We start from the raw sequence: 17119 nt of genomic DNA, 5'->3' as shown, positions 1-17119 counted from the left end.
GACTGTTAGATGTCCAGGTTCGTAGATTAAACTTTGATAGGTTCATCAAAGAACGGGACTCTAGAAAGTATTGAATGGCTTCTTCCTCCATGTCACAGCCTGAAACTACATTATCAACATACAAGCTTCTTGCTACGCTGGTAGACACTGCTGATGGGTGTTGTTGTAGATGGTATGTCAGTGCTGCATTAAGCATAAATGGTGAACAACTTGCTCCAAACAGGACAACCTTAAACCGGTACACCTGGAATGGACTGTTAGGGTCATTAGGATTGGTTGGCCAAAGAAAGCGGGTGAAATCTCTATCGGACTTGTCAAGCTGCACATGGAGAAACGCTTTCTCAATGTCAGCTGAGAAGCCATACACATACAAACGGAAGCGTAGTAGTATGGCACAAAGGTGGTTTAGAAAGGGTGGCCCCACATGAAGGCGGTCATTCAAACTGGGTTGGTGGGCTGACTGTCTACAGCTACAGTCATAGACAATGCGGACTGGTGTGGTAGCCGAGTCCTTCCTGACAGCCCTATGGGGAATGTAATGCGTCTGTTTGGTGTTGAAGTTGTCTACCTTCTCAATAAACCCTTTGGACTCTTGCTCAGCAATGATTTGGCCATACATGCTCAGGAGTTCTGGATCCTTAGCTAACCTCTGAGCTAGGGATCTGGTTCGCTTAGCACAGATAGGGAGATTGGAGGGTAGGAAGGGATGGTCCTCCTTCCAAGGAAATTTGAGTGATAAGGTTCCGTCAGGCTGACGGGCAATGCTAGTTTGCATGTATGTCTTCAAAAAATCATCACCATTGTCAATGGCGCTTGGGGAGGTTCCACTTGACTCCAGTTTCCAGAAGGTGTCCAAGTTCTGGGAGTCTGCCACTGTAAAATTGACATGGACCAAGTTGACAGTAGTTGATGGTTGTAGTAGAGGACCAGAAAGTAGGTAGCCCAAACGAGATTTAACTGCTGTTGGACCATCGCCACGTATGACCTGGTCTTGGACAAATGTCCAGTAGTAATCAGCTCCTATAAGAATGGTAATCTCAAAGCTGTCGTCTTCAGTCACAGGATGGGCCAATTGTAAGTTCTTCAAATGGGGCATCTTACTTACTTCCATCCGCACAGAATTTTGCAGTGGAGCTGCAAACTGTGGTACCACCAACACTGATATTGGGATAACACTCCTATCCTGAGTGTGTACTAAAATGGTAGCTACCTGAAGGAATCTAGCAGAAGAAGCCTGGTTACCAAATGACGACAGGGAGATTTGTTCTGATCGTGTTGGTTGCAAGCAAAGTGTGTCAGTGAGCTCTTGGGAGATGAAGGAACGCTGTGCCCCCTCATCAAAGAGAATGTTGCCTTCTGTGCTAATTGAACCTGCTGAAACAGTCGCAATAGCAGTCTTCAGGAGGCATGCACTACAGGCTAGTTCTAAAGGAGGTTGGGGCCTAGTAACAGTGGTGTATGTACCCGTGCTGTTTGTTAGGGGAACCTGGGGAGGGACCGGCTGAGTTTGGTTAGTAAGGGATGGTGGTACACTGCTGGTAGTGGGAGGTGGTTGTATACTGTTGTTCACAGGAGCAGATACTGGGGCAGAGGCAGCATCTGTGGGAGGGCACAAGCTGGTATGATGCTTTTGGTTGCAGTGTTTGCATCGCCTATGAGAGGTACACTGTGAGGCCCTATGGTTTCCCAAGCAGTTGAAGCACAACCCAGCTGCCTTCACAATGGATGTTCGCTGCTGGTGGCCTTTGACAACAGTGCACTGGTTGGCAGTATGTGGGCCCTTGCAATAGGTACATGCTGGTTCCCTCTTCTCTTGTTTGACTATAGGCTTTCTAGCTGCAGTGTGAAAGGATGCAGTAGCACTGTGCAGTTCCTTGGAAAAGCCATTAGAATAGTGTCCTACTTCAAGTACCCGGAGTTCCTTTAAAATACAGGCCATGACCTCCTTAATGGTCCATTCACCACTGCTGTGGTCTCTGGCAAACTGTTTCCTCAGTTCTATGGGGAGCTTTCCCAGGACCATAGGAGTAAGCATTGCAGAATAGGTATCATGAGATTTGCCCAAGGACTGAAGTGCTCTCATGTGGCTTTCCAACTTGTCATGAAAGGCTTGAAGACTGGCCAGGTTGTTAACAGGCTTGGGTAGGTTCATTAGCGCATCCATGTGTGCATTGACCAACTTATAGGGCTGCCCAAACCTGTCTTTGAGTAAAGCCACAGAGTGCTCATAGTTCAGGTCTGTTAGGGGAAGGTTGTCAATGACATGGGCTGCATCACCCAGCAGCTGTGCTCTTAGATAGTGAAATTTCTGTACCCCAGTTAACCCCTTACTGTTATGTACAGCTGCTTCAAATGAATCCCAAAAGGTTTGGAATTGGAGGGAGTCCCCACTAAAGGTAGGAAGAGTTAGTTTGGGTAACTGACACACAGACTGAACCACATCATGTACAACAGGTGTGTGTGACAATGAATTACTCATGGAGTTTGACGGGGTGGAATTTCCAATTGCACCAGTCTCTGCATTATTCTGCTGCACCACAGGCTGTTGTGATACTTCCTGTTCCTGCTGCTGCTGCTGTGTTGATGTCGGAGGTGACGGCTGGCTTGTGATGTTGGGTGTTGATGGCATAGAGAACTTCTTTAAGCTGGCGATCTTCTCGGCCAGTTCGAAGTGGTACATCTCAGTGTCAGTCACTTCATCTTCGAGCTCCTTTTCAGTAGTGATGGCTGCGAGGATTATCTGGTCGAGTTCTTCTAATTGGCGCTTCTTCACTGACAGTTGGCTTAACACAAGGTCTATCGTGTCTCTGTTCGCTTGCGAAATAGATTGGGGAGTGACTTCATTTCCTGGTTGAGTGATGGCGTGGGCTTTAGCAAGGAGTTTCGTCACAGATGAGCGCCCACCACGTCTGGAAGCTCGGGCACGTTGAGTTGCATCCATCGAATCCCTGGCCCGATAAAGCACCAAATGTGAGAGATAGTGGTAAGTTAGTACGACTATAAGGTTTGAAGGCTATTCGAAGGATGATTCAGACGCCGCGGACAACAGAACTGCTGTTTCAGCTACACGCGTTCACACTTCATGATGAGCACTAATAAACATACGTACACGTGATGCATAGAACATTATGTAATGTACTACAAATATAATATCATAGTTACTAGTTCTCGACAATACTGTACATTATTAGTAATGACTTATCTTTTCACAAAGTAGCATTGCTACTTTCCAATTAGAATACTAGCTCAAATACAATTTCTGTTCCTATCCAGTTTACTCATGAACAGTGTTGGGCAAGTTGCTTTGTAAAAGTAACTAGTTACATATTACATATTACTTGCAACAGAACTATTTAGTTACAGTTACATATTACCCATAAAATAAAGTAACTGTAATAATATTACATATTATATTACTTTCTGTCCACAGCCTTAAGCTGTCACGTGTGAAACTACCACCTTATCACGTGACATAATTGCGTTGTTGGACAATGTGCAAATCTTGGTTATAAGTAAGACGCTAGTGAATAAGCTTCATTCAGTAGGCCTCGTTACTTCGTTGTGGTTAGGCGTTACTCAGAGGATTACTAACGAGATTAGTAACTTCGTTACTTTTAGTAATAATATTATGTCATATTAGACTCGTTACAGTAATTATATTACTTAGGTAACGCGTTACGTTTGTAAGTAAAGTATCTTGCGTTATATTACCTGTTTTCATAGCGTATTTCGTTATATTACTTTGTTACCACAAAAGTAATAATATTACGTAACGCGTTACATAAGTAACGCGTTACTCCCAACACTGCTCATGAACACGTTGCTCTAGTCCCATACACCATTACAACAATCAATTATGTTTGGAAAGAACATCCCCTGCCAACTGGTCATGCCTTTGTACAGTACAATTTAAACCAATTTTTTCACATTGTGCATGCAAAGGTATAAGAGTCAATTGTGGGTTACGATTTATTAAATATTTTTTAGTTTAGGTTACAATTGATGCATCACATGATTCACTAAGGTGTATTTGCATACATAACAGTCACTGAGTCATATAGTACTAACATTAGAAACCTCCCCTTCCTATGTATTTGTGCTTCTAATTTTTGCGCATGGATGCTGCTGTGAATGCTGCAAAGTTTCAAGCTTTACTGTTTGAATGGGAAGTCACGTGCCTCCCACCCCCTGGCCTTCCCTGTTCTGTTGTCCTTGCTTGGTATCGATGACTGCAGCTATGGTACTGTAGTAACTTTGCACTGGTTATTATATAGATATAAGCTAATGACTAAGCACGCCAAAACACACGTGAAACATGGTACGTAAAGCAGTGCATTTATTGGTAGAATACAGGATACTGAAAGAAAGAAAACCTAAGTATATACAACAACAGTGATATAAAAGTTCATAGTAGCATGAGGTGTAGGGAAAATGAATAAAATAGAAACCCTATTACAGGATCCTGTGTATGACCTACTACAAAAATCATGATGTAAAATAAGTGTCTATGCATATCCAAATATTATGTTTGTTCAAGTTCATAAAGATTACTACATTCCTCTCCCTTTAGGATTAGAAATCTTCAGGAGAATGTCTTTGGGGTGTTACTGAAACACAGGTAGAGCGTCAAAGTACCCATAGTTCTGGTGGACTAGATTCAGCATTAGGTTCGCCTGTGGTGTTGAGGCAATGCCAGGTAAATCAGTCAAGTCGGTAATTGTTTCTTGGTTGGGAACATTAGCCCAATAACGTAAATGGTTCACATGTCAACATACGATTTGTCCAGTTTCTAACTTGATCAAAAAGGATAAGGGTCCTTTAGTATTAATAATTGTTCCAGCTGACCAGTCATGGAATTTGTGTAAATAGATAGTATCACCAACCTTGAATTGTCTAATTGTACTCCGCTTGTCATGGTTTTCTTTTTGAGCTTGCTGTTTCTTATGTACAGTGGTAGTCATGTCTGGTAGTACTATAGATCAAGCTGTGTACATGCTCTGCATCCCAGTAGGAGTTCAGCTGGTCATATTCCAGTTGTGGAGTGTGGTGTTATACGGTATTGCAATAGAAACCATTACAGTCTAGTCTGCAGTGTTTCATCAGATGGCTTTTTCAAAAACTCTTTAACTGTTTGAACGGCTCTCTCAGCCAGACCATTGGAGGCTGAATGGTAAGGAGTTGAAGTGACATGTCAGATTCCATTCAGTTTATTAAAGTCTTGAAATTCTTGATTGGTAAAATAGGAAGCACTATCAGTTACTAGCATTTATGGCGATCCATGAGTTGCAAAGATATTTCTGAGATGTTCAGTAGTGATTTCTGAAGTTGCTGTTTTCACTAATTTCACCTTTGAGTGAGCATCCACCAAAATTAGAAACATGTAACCAAATAGTAGTCCTGCATAGTCTAAGTTTAGTTGAGCCCAGGGGCTAGCCAGCCATTTCCAGGGTTGGAGTGGTGCTGGGTGATGAGCCTGTTTACAGGGAGCACATGTTTTCACAGTATTCTCAATGTCTTGATCAATGCCTGGCCACCATACAAAATTTCTCATTAAGTTTTTCATTTGCATCCCAGGTTAACAGTCATGTAGCTGTTTCATCAGTTTTACTCTGACTGGTGATGGTATCACCACTCGATTGCCTTACATCAGACATCCTGCATGAAGGCTCAGTTCAGTTTTGCGGTTCTGATATGGTTTGATATCTTCAGGTTTCAAGTCAACTGTTTTGTTTGGCCATCCATTTAGTACAGATGATTGCACTGCTGACAATGCTGGATCATGATCTGTCCATAGTTTAATTTGTTGTGCTGTAACAGGTACTGATTGGAGCATGTCCATCAGTAATACAGTCTCCCCAAGGGTCCCAATCTCTCAAGTAATTTGAGGTAAGGGCAGCCTGCTCAGCATGTCAGCATTAGCATGATTAGATCCAGGCTTGTAAACAATCTTGTAGTCATATGCTGTTAATATTAGTGCCAACCTTAGAATTCTAGCTGATGCCATGGCTGGCATTGGGTTTGACTCCTTGAATAAGTATTGCGAAGGTTTGTGATCTGATAGTATTATAAAATGTCTGCCACTTAAATACTGGTGGAATTTCTTGGCACCAAAAACAATTGCTAATCTTTCCTTGTCTAGTTGGGAGTAGTACCTTTCAGCAGTTGCCAATGTTGTGGAGGCAAAAGTAATTTGTTTGTCAATACAATTTTCCATCCTGTGTGATAGGACAGCTCCAATGCGATAGGGTGAGGCATCACAGGCCAGTACTAGTTCTTTGTCTGGGTCATAGTGTACCAAAAAACAGTTTGAATTTATAGCCTGGGAAAATGCTTTCTGTTGCTCAGGTCCCCATTGCCAGTTAGTCTTCTTCTGAAGTAATTTATGGAGTGGTGCCAGAGTGGTTGATAGATTGGGAAGGAACTTGTAGTAATAGTTCAGTAACCCCAAAAATGACTTCAGCTGAGAGACACCCTTAGGTACTGGAGCTTCATGAATTGCCTGAACCTTCTCACTTGTTGGTTGTAGCCCATTGGATGAAATTTTATGCCCCAGGTACTCCAGAGAGGGTAGCATGAAGAAACATTTGTTGTGTTTTAAGTGATTCTCTGCTTCCTCTAACTTTGTAAGGACTGTCTCTAGAGTCTGTAAATGATCATCAATGATATGCTGCTATTCAAGTTGGTACCATTAAAAGTTTTCAGCTTTGTCTCAGTGAATTTGCACTAGTCAGTGCAGACGTCTGACAGTCTAAACTGAAACCAATCGTATACACGCGGTTAATCAGTGTGAGGCGATGCCAGGGCACTTTACATATACAAGCCTCATCTTTCTTCACTCCTCCTTTCGTTACTGAACCTCCACTCCTCGTTTCATTACTGAACCTCCACTCCTCTTTTCATAACCTCCACGAGGAGCTGAGTACATCATTCTCGACTCTTTAATACCCATTCAACCTCCTCAAGTGGTGTAACTACGTATTTAAACTACGCTTCACCACTCCATTCAGGAAATTCAGTTACAATATGACAAAGTTTATCATTCATACTTCCCTCTCAAGACATGGCATGCATGGATTTCCATCAATAATTAATATATTAAAACCGCATATCACGTGTGTTCACTTGAGGTGTTACAGGGACTTCCCAAGAGATTTCCCCTAAATAGGTCTCGTGATCATTGTCAGTCGAGTGGAACTTGTTCTTAGTCAAGGCTCTGCAACGTGATACGCGTACTTTATATTTTAGTATAAGCAGTCAAGAATTGTTAGTGCACTGCTAAATTATTATTTTGTGTTTGTGTGCTGCTGAAGCAATGTTTAATTATTATTCGTGTACTTCCCTCTCAAGACATGGACTAGCTATCATGAATAATAATAATATAAATCGCGCATCACGTGTGTTAACTTTTCACTTGAGGTGCCAGTTTTACTGGACAGGGACTTTCCAAGAGATTTCCCCTAAAATAGGTAAAGTGATAATTGTCAGTCAGGTGGAACTTATTTATTTCCATTAATGCACCATGGAGCTTGCGTTGTGGCTTTCATTAATCATTATGCACATATCATGGTGCAATAAAATTTGTAACGGATTGCTTGAATGTGGTTCATGGTTTGCTGGTGACTGTGTACATGAATTGTGGTTGTTCCACACAGCTTGCACAATATTCAAATTTCATGGATGTCTGCATGATGACACAAGATTAAGTGAGACCTGTAAAAGAACAAGCAGGCACTGAACTAACCTAAAATTAAACACACATTCAACTAACCTGGAACATTGGTCGCAACACCAAAGACACTTGCTTGGATATCTGACGACACAATCTAGCAGGCATTGAATTAAAAAGAGAATGTACAAAAAATCAATATTCCTGGCTGGTAGATACTCATGGTTTAACTATGGAGTGACATGTGTAATAAATGGGCACTAAATAGAATGTACAACACAATTTTGTATTCTGCAAGAACTTTTTAACACGTAGTAAGGGCACTACCAGCTCACCTACAAGAGTAATGTTATATTAACCATTAACTTGTTTACATCAAGTACAACCAACATGTGGTGTGTGTGTGTGTGTGAACATGCGCATATAATGTTTGCACTTTTTGTGTGTGTCTTGTGCCTGTATATGATGTTAGCATATGTATGTAGTGAAATAACAATAATAGTGTGATGTATGTGATCTCTTTTTGTTAATCCCTCAGCAAAGCATCTTGCTCTATGAGTGGCAAACCAAGTTGATAAGTTGTCCTTAGGACACAGTGGCCGTAGCAGGTTTCATTCATTGATAAGTACAGAATGATTGATATACTCTAATAAAACAGTCAGGAAATAAATACTCTAATAGAAAAGTCATCATCGAACAATATAGCTGAATATTTACACCTCTGTCTGAAAACACTCCCAGATCCCAAATGAAATCTCAGAGTTACTATTTCAAGATGGTGGCATTCCCCGAGATCACCTAGAAAAGCATAATATGTGCTTTACACACATCTTTGGTAACCCTGACTGTAGCCATTACTTGGCTTGACCAGTAAATTGCAGTAATTTCCACTGGCCCTTGTCCTAATAAAAATTAACAGCTACTATAGGATTGATTGTATGCTATATGCTCACCACTTATCAGCAGATTTGTGTTTGGTTGCAACAAGGCAGAATTCATCATACACCCCCAAAGCTTGACCATTGAGTCTGTAAATTATATCCTGTGCCAAAAACAGCCCAACTGTAAAAAAAGGTGAGGCCAAGAATGCACAAGTACATGTTCTTGGAGTAACCAAAAGAGTCCCAAGACATTAGCTACCCCTCACCTCCTGAGCTCTCTAAACGAAGAAAAAAAATTAAGAAATTAAGCCAACTTTTGATGGCTTATATTTCCCAATTGCTTTAGGCAATCTGGCTCAAATTTTGGCACATGGAGTGCTGAAGGTGGAGGGAATTTGCAGTATAAAAATGATTCTAATTTGAGAAGGGAGCACGGAGCTATGTTGCATGAAAATCGTGTTTAGTTTCTTCCTGTAAATATACTGATGGTGTAATGTGCCGGCTTTCTTCTTGATACACATGTATATCTAGTGTGCACTATAGCAGTGGTACAGTGTTTACAGAAGTTGACTGGTTCTTCAGATCATATACTATCTATGTTCAGATCATATACTATCTATGTTCAGATCATATACTATCTATGTTCAGATCAAAACCTTTGTGCTAATATTGACAATCCTATATCTGTAATTTCTAGCTATGTGTGTGTGTGTGTGTGTGTTTGTGTGTGTGATGCTACGTCTCGCAATCATGCAGGACATGCTTATGGTAGGGTATACCGTAAGCGAAGACCTGTCTAGTACAATTGACAAAGTTAACAATCTTGGGCATAATCAAGAACTATTCAACTCATCTAGTCACATCAGAGGTGTACCACAAATGGATGGTAAACTAGTGGAGTCCACGTCTACTAAGAGCAGTAAAAATCTATCCAATCCTCTGGAAATAGCTCCCATCAAAATTAATGGCAAACCATTGGAGAAAGTAAATGTAAAATACACTCATAATATATACTTTTCTGTGAAATCATCCTGGAGAAATTACAAAGGTAGAGTGTTCACTTCGATGTTGACTTGGTTTCAAGTTCTGGACAAAGATGAGGTATAATGCTAATAGTTAAGATAGCTATTGATACATATTGGCATTACAATTCAGTTGGCGATAATCGGTGATAATTCATCAGCTGGAAAACCATATGCTGATGTAATACGAAAATCAGGTATTACTTATTTGTGTGTGATGGTATTATGTGTACGCTATATATGTACACTCAAATGTATAATACTGTAGGATTTAACTTGATTAACTCTTCTTGTGGAGATGACCATTCACGGTAAGTTACACTCAGGATGAAAACCTGTTATTTGTAAATACCATCCCACAAAAAAGATATTACAGGATGGCTCTGGATATTAAAGCATGATTATACAATTGCAAAATCGACACAACAGAACAATGTATGACTATAGCTGGTATGAGGTAGGGTGTTGGTTCGCCAAAATCAATGGACCAAGTAGCATGGATATAATCTTACACAGGGTTCTAGGGGTATATGCAAGAAGGGGGTGCTAAGTGACTGCCCTAATACAGTGCTGAGTTGATATAGCCTGACCACTTTTTTAGAACATCTCAATCTTTTTCACTCAAGTTGTGGTTCAGAATAAGTAACTTAGGTAAGGGTTTTGTAAACCTGAAGCCTCAATTTCTTATTAGGGCCAGTGGAAGTAGCAATTTACTGGTCGGGCCAGGTAATGGCTGGAGTAATGGTTACCACTAGTCTTATCTGGTATTCCCCAGGGCTCCATCTTGGGGCCACTGTTGTTCATCATATACATAAATGACATCACATCTGTGGTTCAGTCTTCTATTAGAGTATTTGATGATGATGTTTCACTTTACGCTAAAGTATCTACACAGGACGATTGTTTAAAGCTCCAGGATTATTTGTCCCGCATTTACAACTGGTCTCTTCGTTGGCAATTAAATCTTAACCCTCATAAATGTAAAGCTATTAATATCACAAATAAGAGAACATCAGTTTCCTTTACATATTCTATTGGACTGCGATCCATTAGCTGGGTCACTAAGATAAAGTATTTGGGATCAACTCTAAATTGAACTGGACAGATCATTGTCAGAAAATTGTTCAGAAAACCTCACTATGCTTAAATAGGCTGCGTCTTGCTATGTATGGCTGCACTGATGCTGCAAAATTGTTGGCATACAAGACTTTAGTGAGACCCTGTCTGGAATATGGCTGCACTGTGTGGTCCCCCCATACCACCAAGAATATCAAGTTGTTAGAGTCTGTTCAGCGTAGAGCTGCTCGATAGATTAAGAGTAGATATGACTCCACTTTGTACAGGTGGAGTAAGAACACTGATGACTGCTTGAAGTAACTGAAGTGGCCTACGCTGGCATCGCAATGAACCAGAGTGTCATAATGGTGCACTCCATTATGCATAAACAAACTCCAATTAATTCCTGTCACCACTTTAATCTTAACACTAACTCTACACAATCTCATCCACTGGCTTTGCAGACTCGATCTTCTTCCATCAATGCATTCAGATATTCCTTCTACGTGAACACGCCATTTGTTTGGAACTCAATCCCATATGAAATTTTGTCCTTACCATCACGCTTATTTAGATCACGGCTCTGATGTTACTTGTTTAGGTGATGTCTCTCACTTATTATTACTTTTTGTATAGTTGTTTTTGTTTGCTCGTTTGTTGTTTTTGTTTGCTTGCAGCTAGTCAATGTTTCTGTATTGCTTTTTGTACTGTGTATGTGTTTTGGGGACCACCTTGTACAGGCTATAAGCCTTTTGTGTACCCTTTCTTTAGATAAAATTGATAATAATAATAATAATAAATACCACTAAATATGTGAACAAACTGCTTTCTTGTAAAACATGCTATTCTAAAAGAGCTGGGGGTAGTGCCTCCATCTAACAAAAAATTCAAATATATCAGCTCTGAGATTGCATCCGGGTGACAGAAATTGTAAATATTATTTTGTGACTTATATTAGAGTATTTCGGCTGACTTTTCCATTAGAGTGTATCGACCTGTATGTACTTTTCAACTAACAAAACCTGCTACAGCTGCTGCCATAGTGGCTGTAGTGCGTATACCAGCTCTGTCATTAAATTCAAAAGTTTCCTGATATTCTTGATGCACAAGACCCATGGCACTTCATTTGGACACATATTGATAATAAGACTATATGTGACCGGATTTGCGAAAAGGTACCTTTTTCACACAGAAAATTTGACCCATTTTTGAACTTTGGAGCTTCATAACTTTTCGATCATTTCATATAATTGCCTGAAACCTTCCATGAGTGTAGCTACAGTATCTGACTGTATTTTGAAATTAAGAGCAAGTGTAAGGAGTTAAGTGTTACATCATGCATGTAAAATGTGTGGAAAAGGTACCTTTTCGCAAATCCGGTCACATATGCAGTAGTAGTTTAGGGATTTAGCCAATTCTCAATCACACAGTACACGTCATTATCATATGTTCTATTTTTCAATAGTTATTATCTATCTATTATACAGCTATGCCTTGTGCTGTAAAACTGGTACAGAGTTCAGTTCATACTACAAAACCTTAGAGAAACACATTGATAGCAAGGACAGGTATGGTTGTTAGATGTCATGAACAGTGTGGTATTGTCATCATTCCATAGATACCAATGGTATTGCCATGTTGATGATGATATATATGTGAATGTTCCACAACTCAGTCATGTTCTACAACAGTATGATCCAAGTAAACCATATTACATTGGAAAATTCCCTTGGATCGTACGTCATGAGTTTGACAAAGACCCTTACATACCAGTAAGCCATTAAGTTGTTATCTGTGAAGTAATTTCACATGTGTGTTTCTAGGTTGATGATAATGCTAGAGTCCGCATCGAACAAAAGCATTTGGTATGATGAACAGTAGCCATATATGTTCATTTATTTGTTGAAATCTTCTATATAGACAATGATGGCTAATAACTATCAATACGCAACTGGTGCGTCCTACTGCTTGAGTTATGCTCTGATGATGAAAGGAAAAGATTTCTTCAAGTTAGCATGCATAAGTTATAAATATCTATACATCTATATATCTAAGTGAAGTTTCTTTTGGCATTTTAAGGCTATATAATGTTTTAGCATAGAGAGCGTACAAAATTTCTAATTGTGAAGTCAAACTACACCTGGCTACCTAAGGCCGTGACCTAACCACCTTTAGGCACTACAAACATTTTTAATACATACTCCTTACTCTACATTTTGATGAGCTATCAAGATAACATGAGCAGTCTTTTAGTTTAATTCTGTGGTGTTGTTGTTGTTTATTAACAAAACTATATACCACTTTCACACCTCACTTCAAAGGGAAGAGAACGTGTATAAGTGGTATAATAGCACTGCTACCAGTGCTCAGGAATGCATTAACGAGAAATGGAGGTAGTATATACAAGTTATATCCCTCCTAGGAGGGATATAGCTTGTATATACTATCTCCTATTGTCATTAATGCATTCCAAGCATTCTCAGAAATCATCCGATTTCTTTGATGAAACTGTGTATCTCCTCTGCTTTAATATAGTGACACTTCACTGGATCAATAGTAGGTTTTAGTTTTGTAAAGTAAGTTAAAGCATAGATCATGGACTTGGGGAAGAAGATAGAGTTTGTTGTTTTACTAAATGAAGAAGGTCACAGGTTAGTTTATATTGCTGTTTTGATTACATTGTAGTAGCATGGAATTGTCCAGACACTAGGCATAGCGCTTAATTTATTTGGCCATTAGTGTTAATATATTCATCACTTTAGTTTATTCATGGCTAGTAAAGTAAGTACTAGAGATGAGCTGATTTTGCTGGCAAAATTTTTGGAAAAAAACGTTGGTAAAAACAAAGAGCAAAATGCTGGAAAAATAAGTGGAAATTGGAAAAATGGGCAGCAAGGAATGGCAACTTAGTACAATTTGTATGATAAAGATCGAGATACTATAATAGAGCAGTCATGCATAGTGTTAGGACAACATACGCTCATAGGAAATGGTGACTAAAGATCGAGGTACTCTAATAGAGCAGTCACTATGTACGAAATATTCTAATAGAGCAGTCACACATGCTTGTAAGCTTGAGATATTGCAATTGATTTTTACTAATGCTCAGAAATTTCAAACAAAATATTGAGTGAAATAGGTAAGAAATAAAAGAATTGCTGGAAAGAAAAATAGGTGGAATAAAAAGCAAAATAGGCTCATCCCTAGTAAGTACTTTAGTGCACTTGAATTGTGCTGTTTTGACACCTGGCACGATGTTACACACACGCAATGACTGAGCTTGGTGCTTAATTGACTAGGTTATTATAGTGCTGTAAACATATTCACTGCTTTAGTTTATTCATGGCTAGTATAGTAAGTACTTTATAGTGCATTATGAGCTGTTCAGCTTGCGTTTGGGCTTTCTGTGTTTAATTGCGGACCCACAATCGAACCAATCTGCATGCTCGTGTCGATACACTTATGTTCAGCCTCTCAGCAGCGCCTTGTCGTTGCTCTTACGACATTATCCACAATCAAAATTCACATGTTTCCAAATATATATACACTCGTAAAGCATTCCTGCAGTTTCCCACACTTGCAAGTGAGTCACCGAAGTGGAATATAATATTATTAGTTGTAACATGGGCACTTGTGATTTTCCTGAAATATACGAACTTGCACTCACGCAGGGCCCTTGTGCTCATACGTATATTTCAGGCAAATCATTCATGCCCATGTTACAACTACTACATATGCTACTTTACAGAATAATAACAGCACTGCAGTATTTCTGTGACATTTATATGGCATCTCATAGATGATAGATGGGCTCTCTAGATATGTCTGTGTTCTTTTAAACATTTTAATAGCTGATAAAGATGCAACTAATGGTGTTTCTACTTGCCATACAAATTGGTAGCAATATCAGTTCTCAGAGGACTTGTGCCAATGCTGTATCAGTAACCAATCTAATCTCTATTTATAGCATGCAGTTTGAGATGGCTGGTTGGTCTGGAATCCAGTTAACCACTCATATATTTTTCCACAGTGGTATAGAAGAACTTACCTCAACTTGTGAACTTGCTGGAAACACTGATGACATAGCAATTGGATTTGTTATAGGTAACTATTCAGGGGTGGATCCAAGAAGGGGTCCACCAGGGTAGCAGGTATATGGAGCAGTGGGTCTGAGGGGCACAGCCCTCCCTAGAAGCTAAAGCTATTTCATGTTTCCAGACTAAAAATTTTGATGAAAAGTGGTTTACAGTGGTGTATACTTACCAAAGAAATTTGGTGCTATACCAGAGGTATTTGTATATGAGATTGAGATACTCTAATAGAGCAGTCAATCACTCTAATAAAGCAGTCGCACTATTCATAGAGGCAGTGTAGCAAACTATGCAGTTATAAAATACCACAATTTGCTTTATTTTTGTGCAAAATTTTTTTGTGATGAAAATTTTCATGTAAAAATATTTTTGTATGATTTACATTAATGACTGCTCTATTAAAGTAGTTCGGTCTTGTATAAACATTTCGTGCAAGAAATTTTCGTACAAATTTTGCATACGAAAATTATTTTACACCAAAAAAAAGCAAATTATGGTAAGGATTTTTATGTAGTTTATATCAGTGATATAATATATGATTGGTGGAGGGCTGCCATTGTGACCAAGCAGTTACCTTTTTTGGCTCTTGGCCCTACCAAATCAGAGAGTCTAGTTACACCACTGGTGGTTTATGCACAAATATCTAAATCATGCTGCTTTCTAAGTGGACTACATTGACCAAGGGTTCAGTTCAGCTACAGCTATAATTATTATGGAAGAATAGCATACACAAGACCATGTGCATTTCATTTCTGAAATATCCTTAAGTGTGCCTACACATAGGATAGTGCTACAGATGCTAGTTTATTCACACTTAGCAACTATGGAGGATTCTAAATGGTGTTATTTGTATTGAATATTCTATTAGAGTATTTGATTGACTGTTTTTTTTGGGGGGTGGGGGGAGGGGGGGGGCAACTCTACTATAGGTATAATGTAGGAATATGTATGCCACCCCTGTGGTGAGGATCAAAAGTGATGCGCTATTATATAAACCACAGCAAATTGTAGTATAATAATGTCATGTAGTGTAGGTGTGGCTATGCTTACCATGTATGGTGTAGCTTCACACCCTTGTAACAAGTCTGTAATAACAAGCATCTAAATCAGCTGACCATTCTATACCTGGGCAGTTGAGAGTATCATTGTCAATGAAATCCTGTCTCCTACATGGATACTTTTATATATATTGGCAGGATCAATTTATATTCTGTTGATCAAAAGTCATAACCACCTAATCCCTTATATAATACCTTTCTTCAGTATAAAAGGTGCTTATCTTTAAGATACTATTTCTAATTGTTTAATCTACTAGAATGTATTATTATTATAATAGTGATAACACAGGATATGGCTACAATATAGTGCATGCGCTGTACCCTTGTACGTTGCACACACTCGGATATCATGTGTATATTTCAGTCATATCTCTTAATGAATCATGTTACTGTGCTCCCTTGATTATCTGAACGCTTGGTTATCCAAAAAGTATATGATTGCTCTATTAGAGTATTTGAACAGGGCTCTGCGTATAAATGAATGGGCTTTGATTATACGAACTTTGTGATTATCTGAACATGTATTGGTCCCAAGGCGGTCAGCTAATCTAGAGAGCACTGTATAAATATAATATCACGTGTTTGATTTTAATGTATAATTATACTGTAGAAGTGATCCTTGGATGTAAACTAACTGAGACAGATGATATGTATAATCAGTATGATGAACTGGATAATTTCACCATTGAACAGATTTCAAAATTTGTTAGTTTGTGAAACTGCTTTTCTATATGTAAATATATCTCCATACAGCTCACTGTTAGTTATTATGTGAATGGAAATAAAGTTACAAATGCAGTACCTCTACAATCTAATATTACAGGAGATATATCAAGGTAAGATATGTTTCATTTGTGTAATTCACATTTATCCAGTTTGTACAGGTTTATGGCCTATCATTGTCTGCTTTATCCCAGTGTATCATGGTGTCCAAGATGAACGTTCTATACATCCTATTAGTTAGGTAGTTCAGCATAAAAATGTGGACACAAAAGCACCAATTTTCTGTTGTAAGCTCTTTACCACACATGGTTAATATTTGACCAGATTTTACAAAACCAGTCAAAATTGCACATCTAACAGGTAAAATCAATCCTGTGCCAAAAACAGCCCAGCTGTAAAAAAAGGCGAGGCCAAGAATGCACAAGTACATGTTCATGGAGTAACCAAAAGACATGATATCAAAATCTGGCCAAGAAAGCATTTACAATATAGGCACTTTTGTGCATTCATTTTCTATATGCTTCACATTATCACATCCAGCTAGCTGTACATGTGTGCTTGCAATATAAACAATACTACTGAGATGATAAAAGATATTACACTGCATTGTTACCAAAATTAA

The 17119-nt window shown here is 39.0% G+C and overlaps 1 protein-coding gene across 1 annotated transcript in view; it reads left to right on the top strand.

The window, feature by feature from the left end:
* LOC136242389 (beta-1,3-N-acetylglucosaminyltransferase lunatic fringe-like) overlaps window positions 1–16822 on the top strand; it is a 28901-nt gene extending 12079 nt beyond the window's left edge. Inside the window, exons 2-12 of the mRNA XM_066033813.1 lie at window positions 9304–9648; window positions 9703–9766; window positions 9838–9880; window positions 12113–12193; window positions 12244–12397; window positions 12449–12490; window positions 12546–12634; window positions 14656–14729; window positions 16385–16479; window positions 16528–16610; window positions 16659–16822. Of these exons, the coding sequence (XP_065889885.1) occupies window positions 9304–9648; window positions 9703–9766; window positions 9838–9880; window positions 12113–12193; window positions 12244–12397; window positions 12449–12490; window positions 12546–12634; window positions 14656–14729; window positions 16385–16479; window positions 16528–16610; window positions 16659–16713 (1125 nt within the window). The 3' untranslated portion in view covers window positions 16714–16822. The remainder of the gene's footprint in view (window positions 1–9303; window positions 9649–9702; window positions 9767–9837; window positions 9881–12112; window positions 12194–12243; window positions 12398–12448; window positions 12491–12545; window positions 12635–14655; window positions 14730–16384; window positions 16480–16527; window positions 16611–16658) is intronic.
* The last annotated feature ends 297 nt before the right edge of the window (window positions 16823–17119 follow it).

The sequence above is a fragment of the Dysidea avara genome, chromosome 13, assembly GCF_963678975.1.
Source record: "Dysidea avara chromosome 13, odDysAvar1.4, whole genome shotgun sequence".
Lineage (NCBI taxonomy): Eukaryota > Metazoa > Porifera > Demospongiae > Dictyoceratida > Dysideidae > Dysidea > Dysidea avara.
This window is presented reverse-complemented; position numbering and strand designations above follow the sequence as displayed.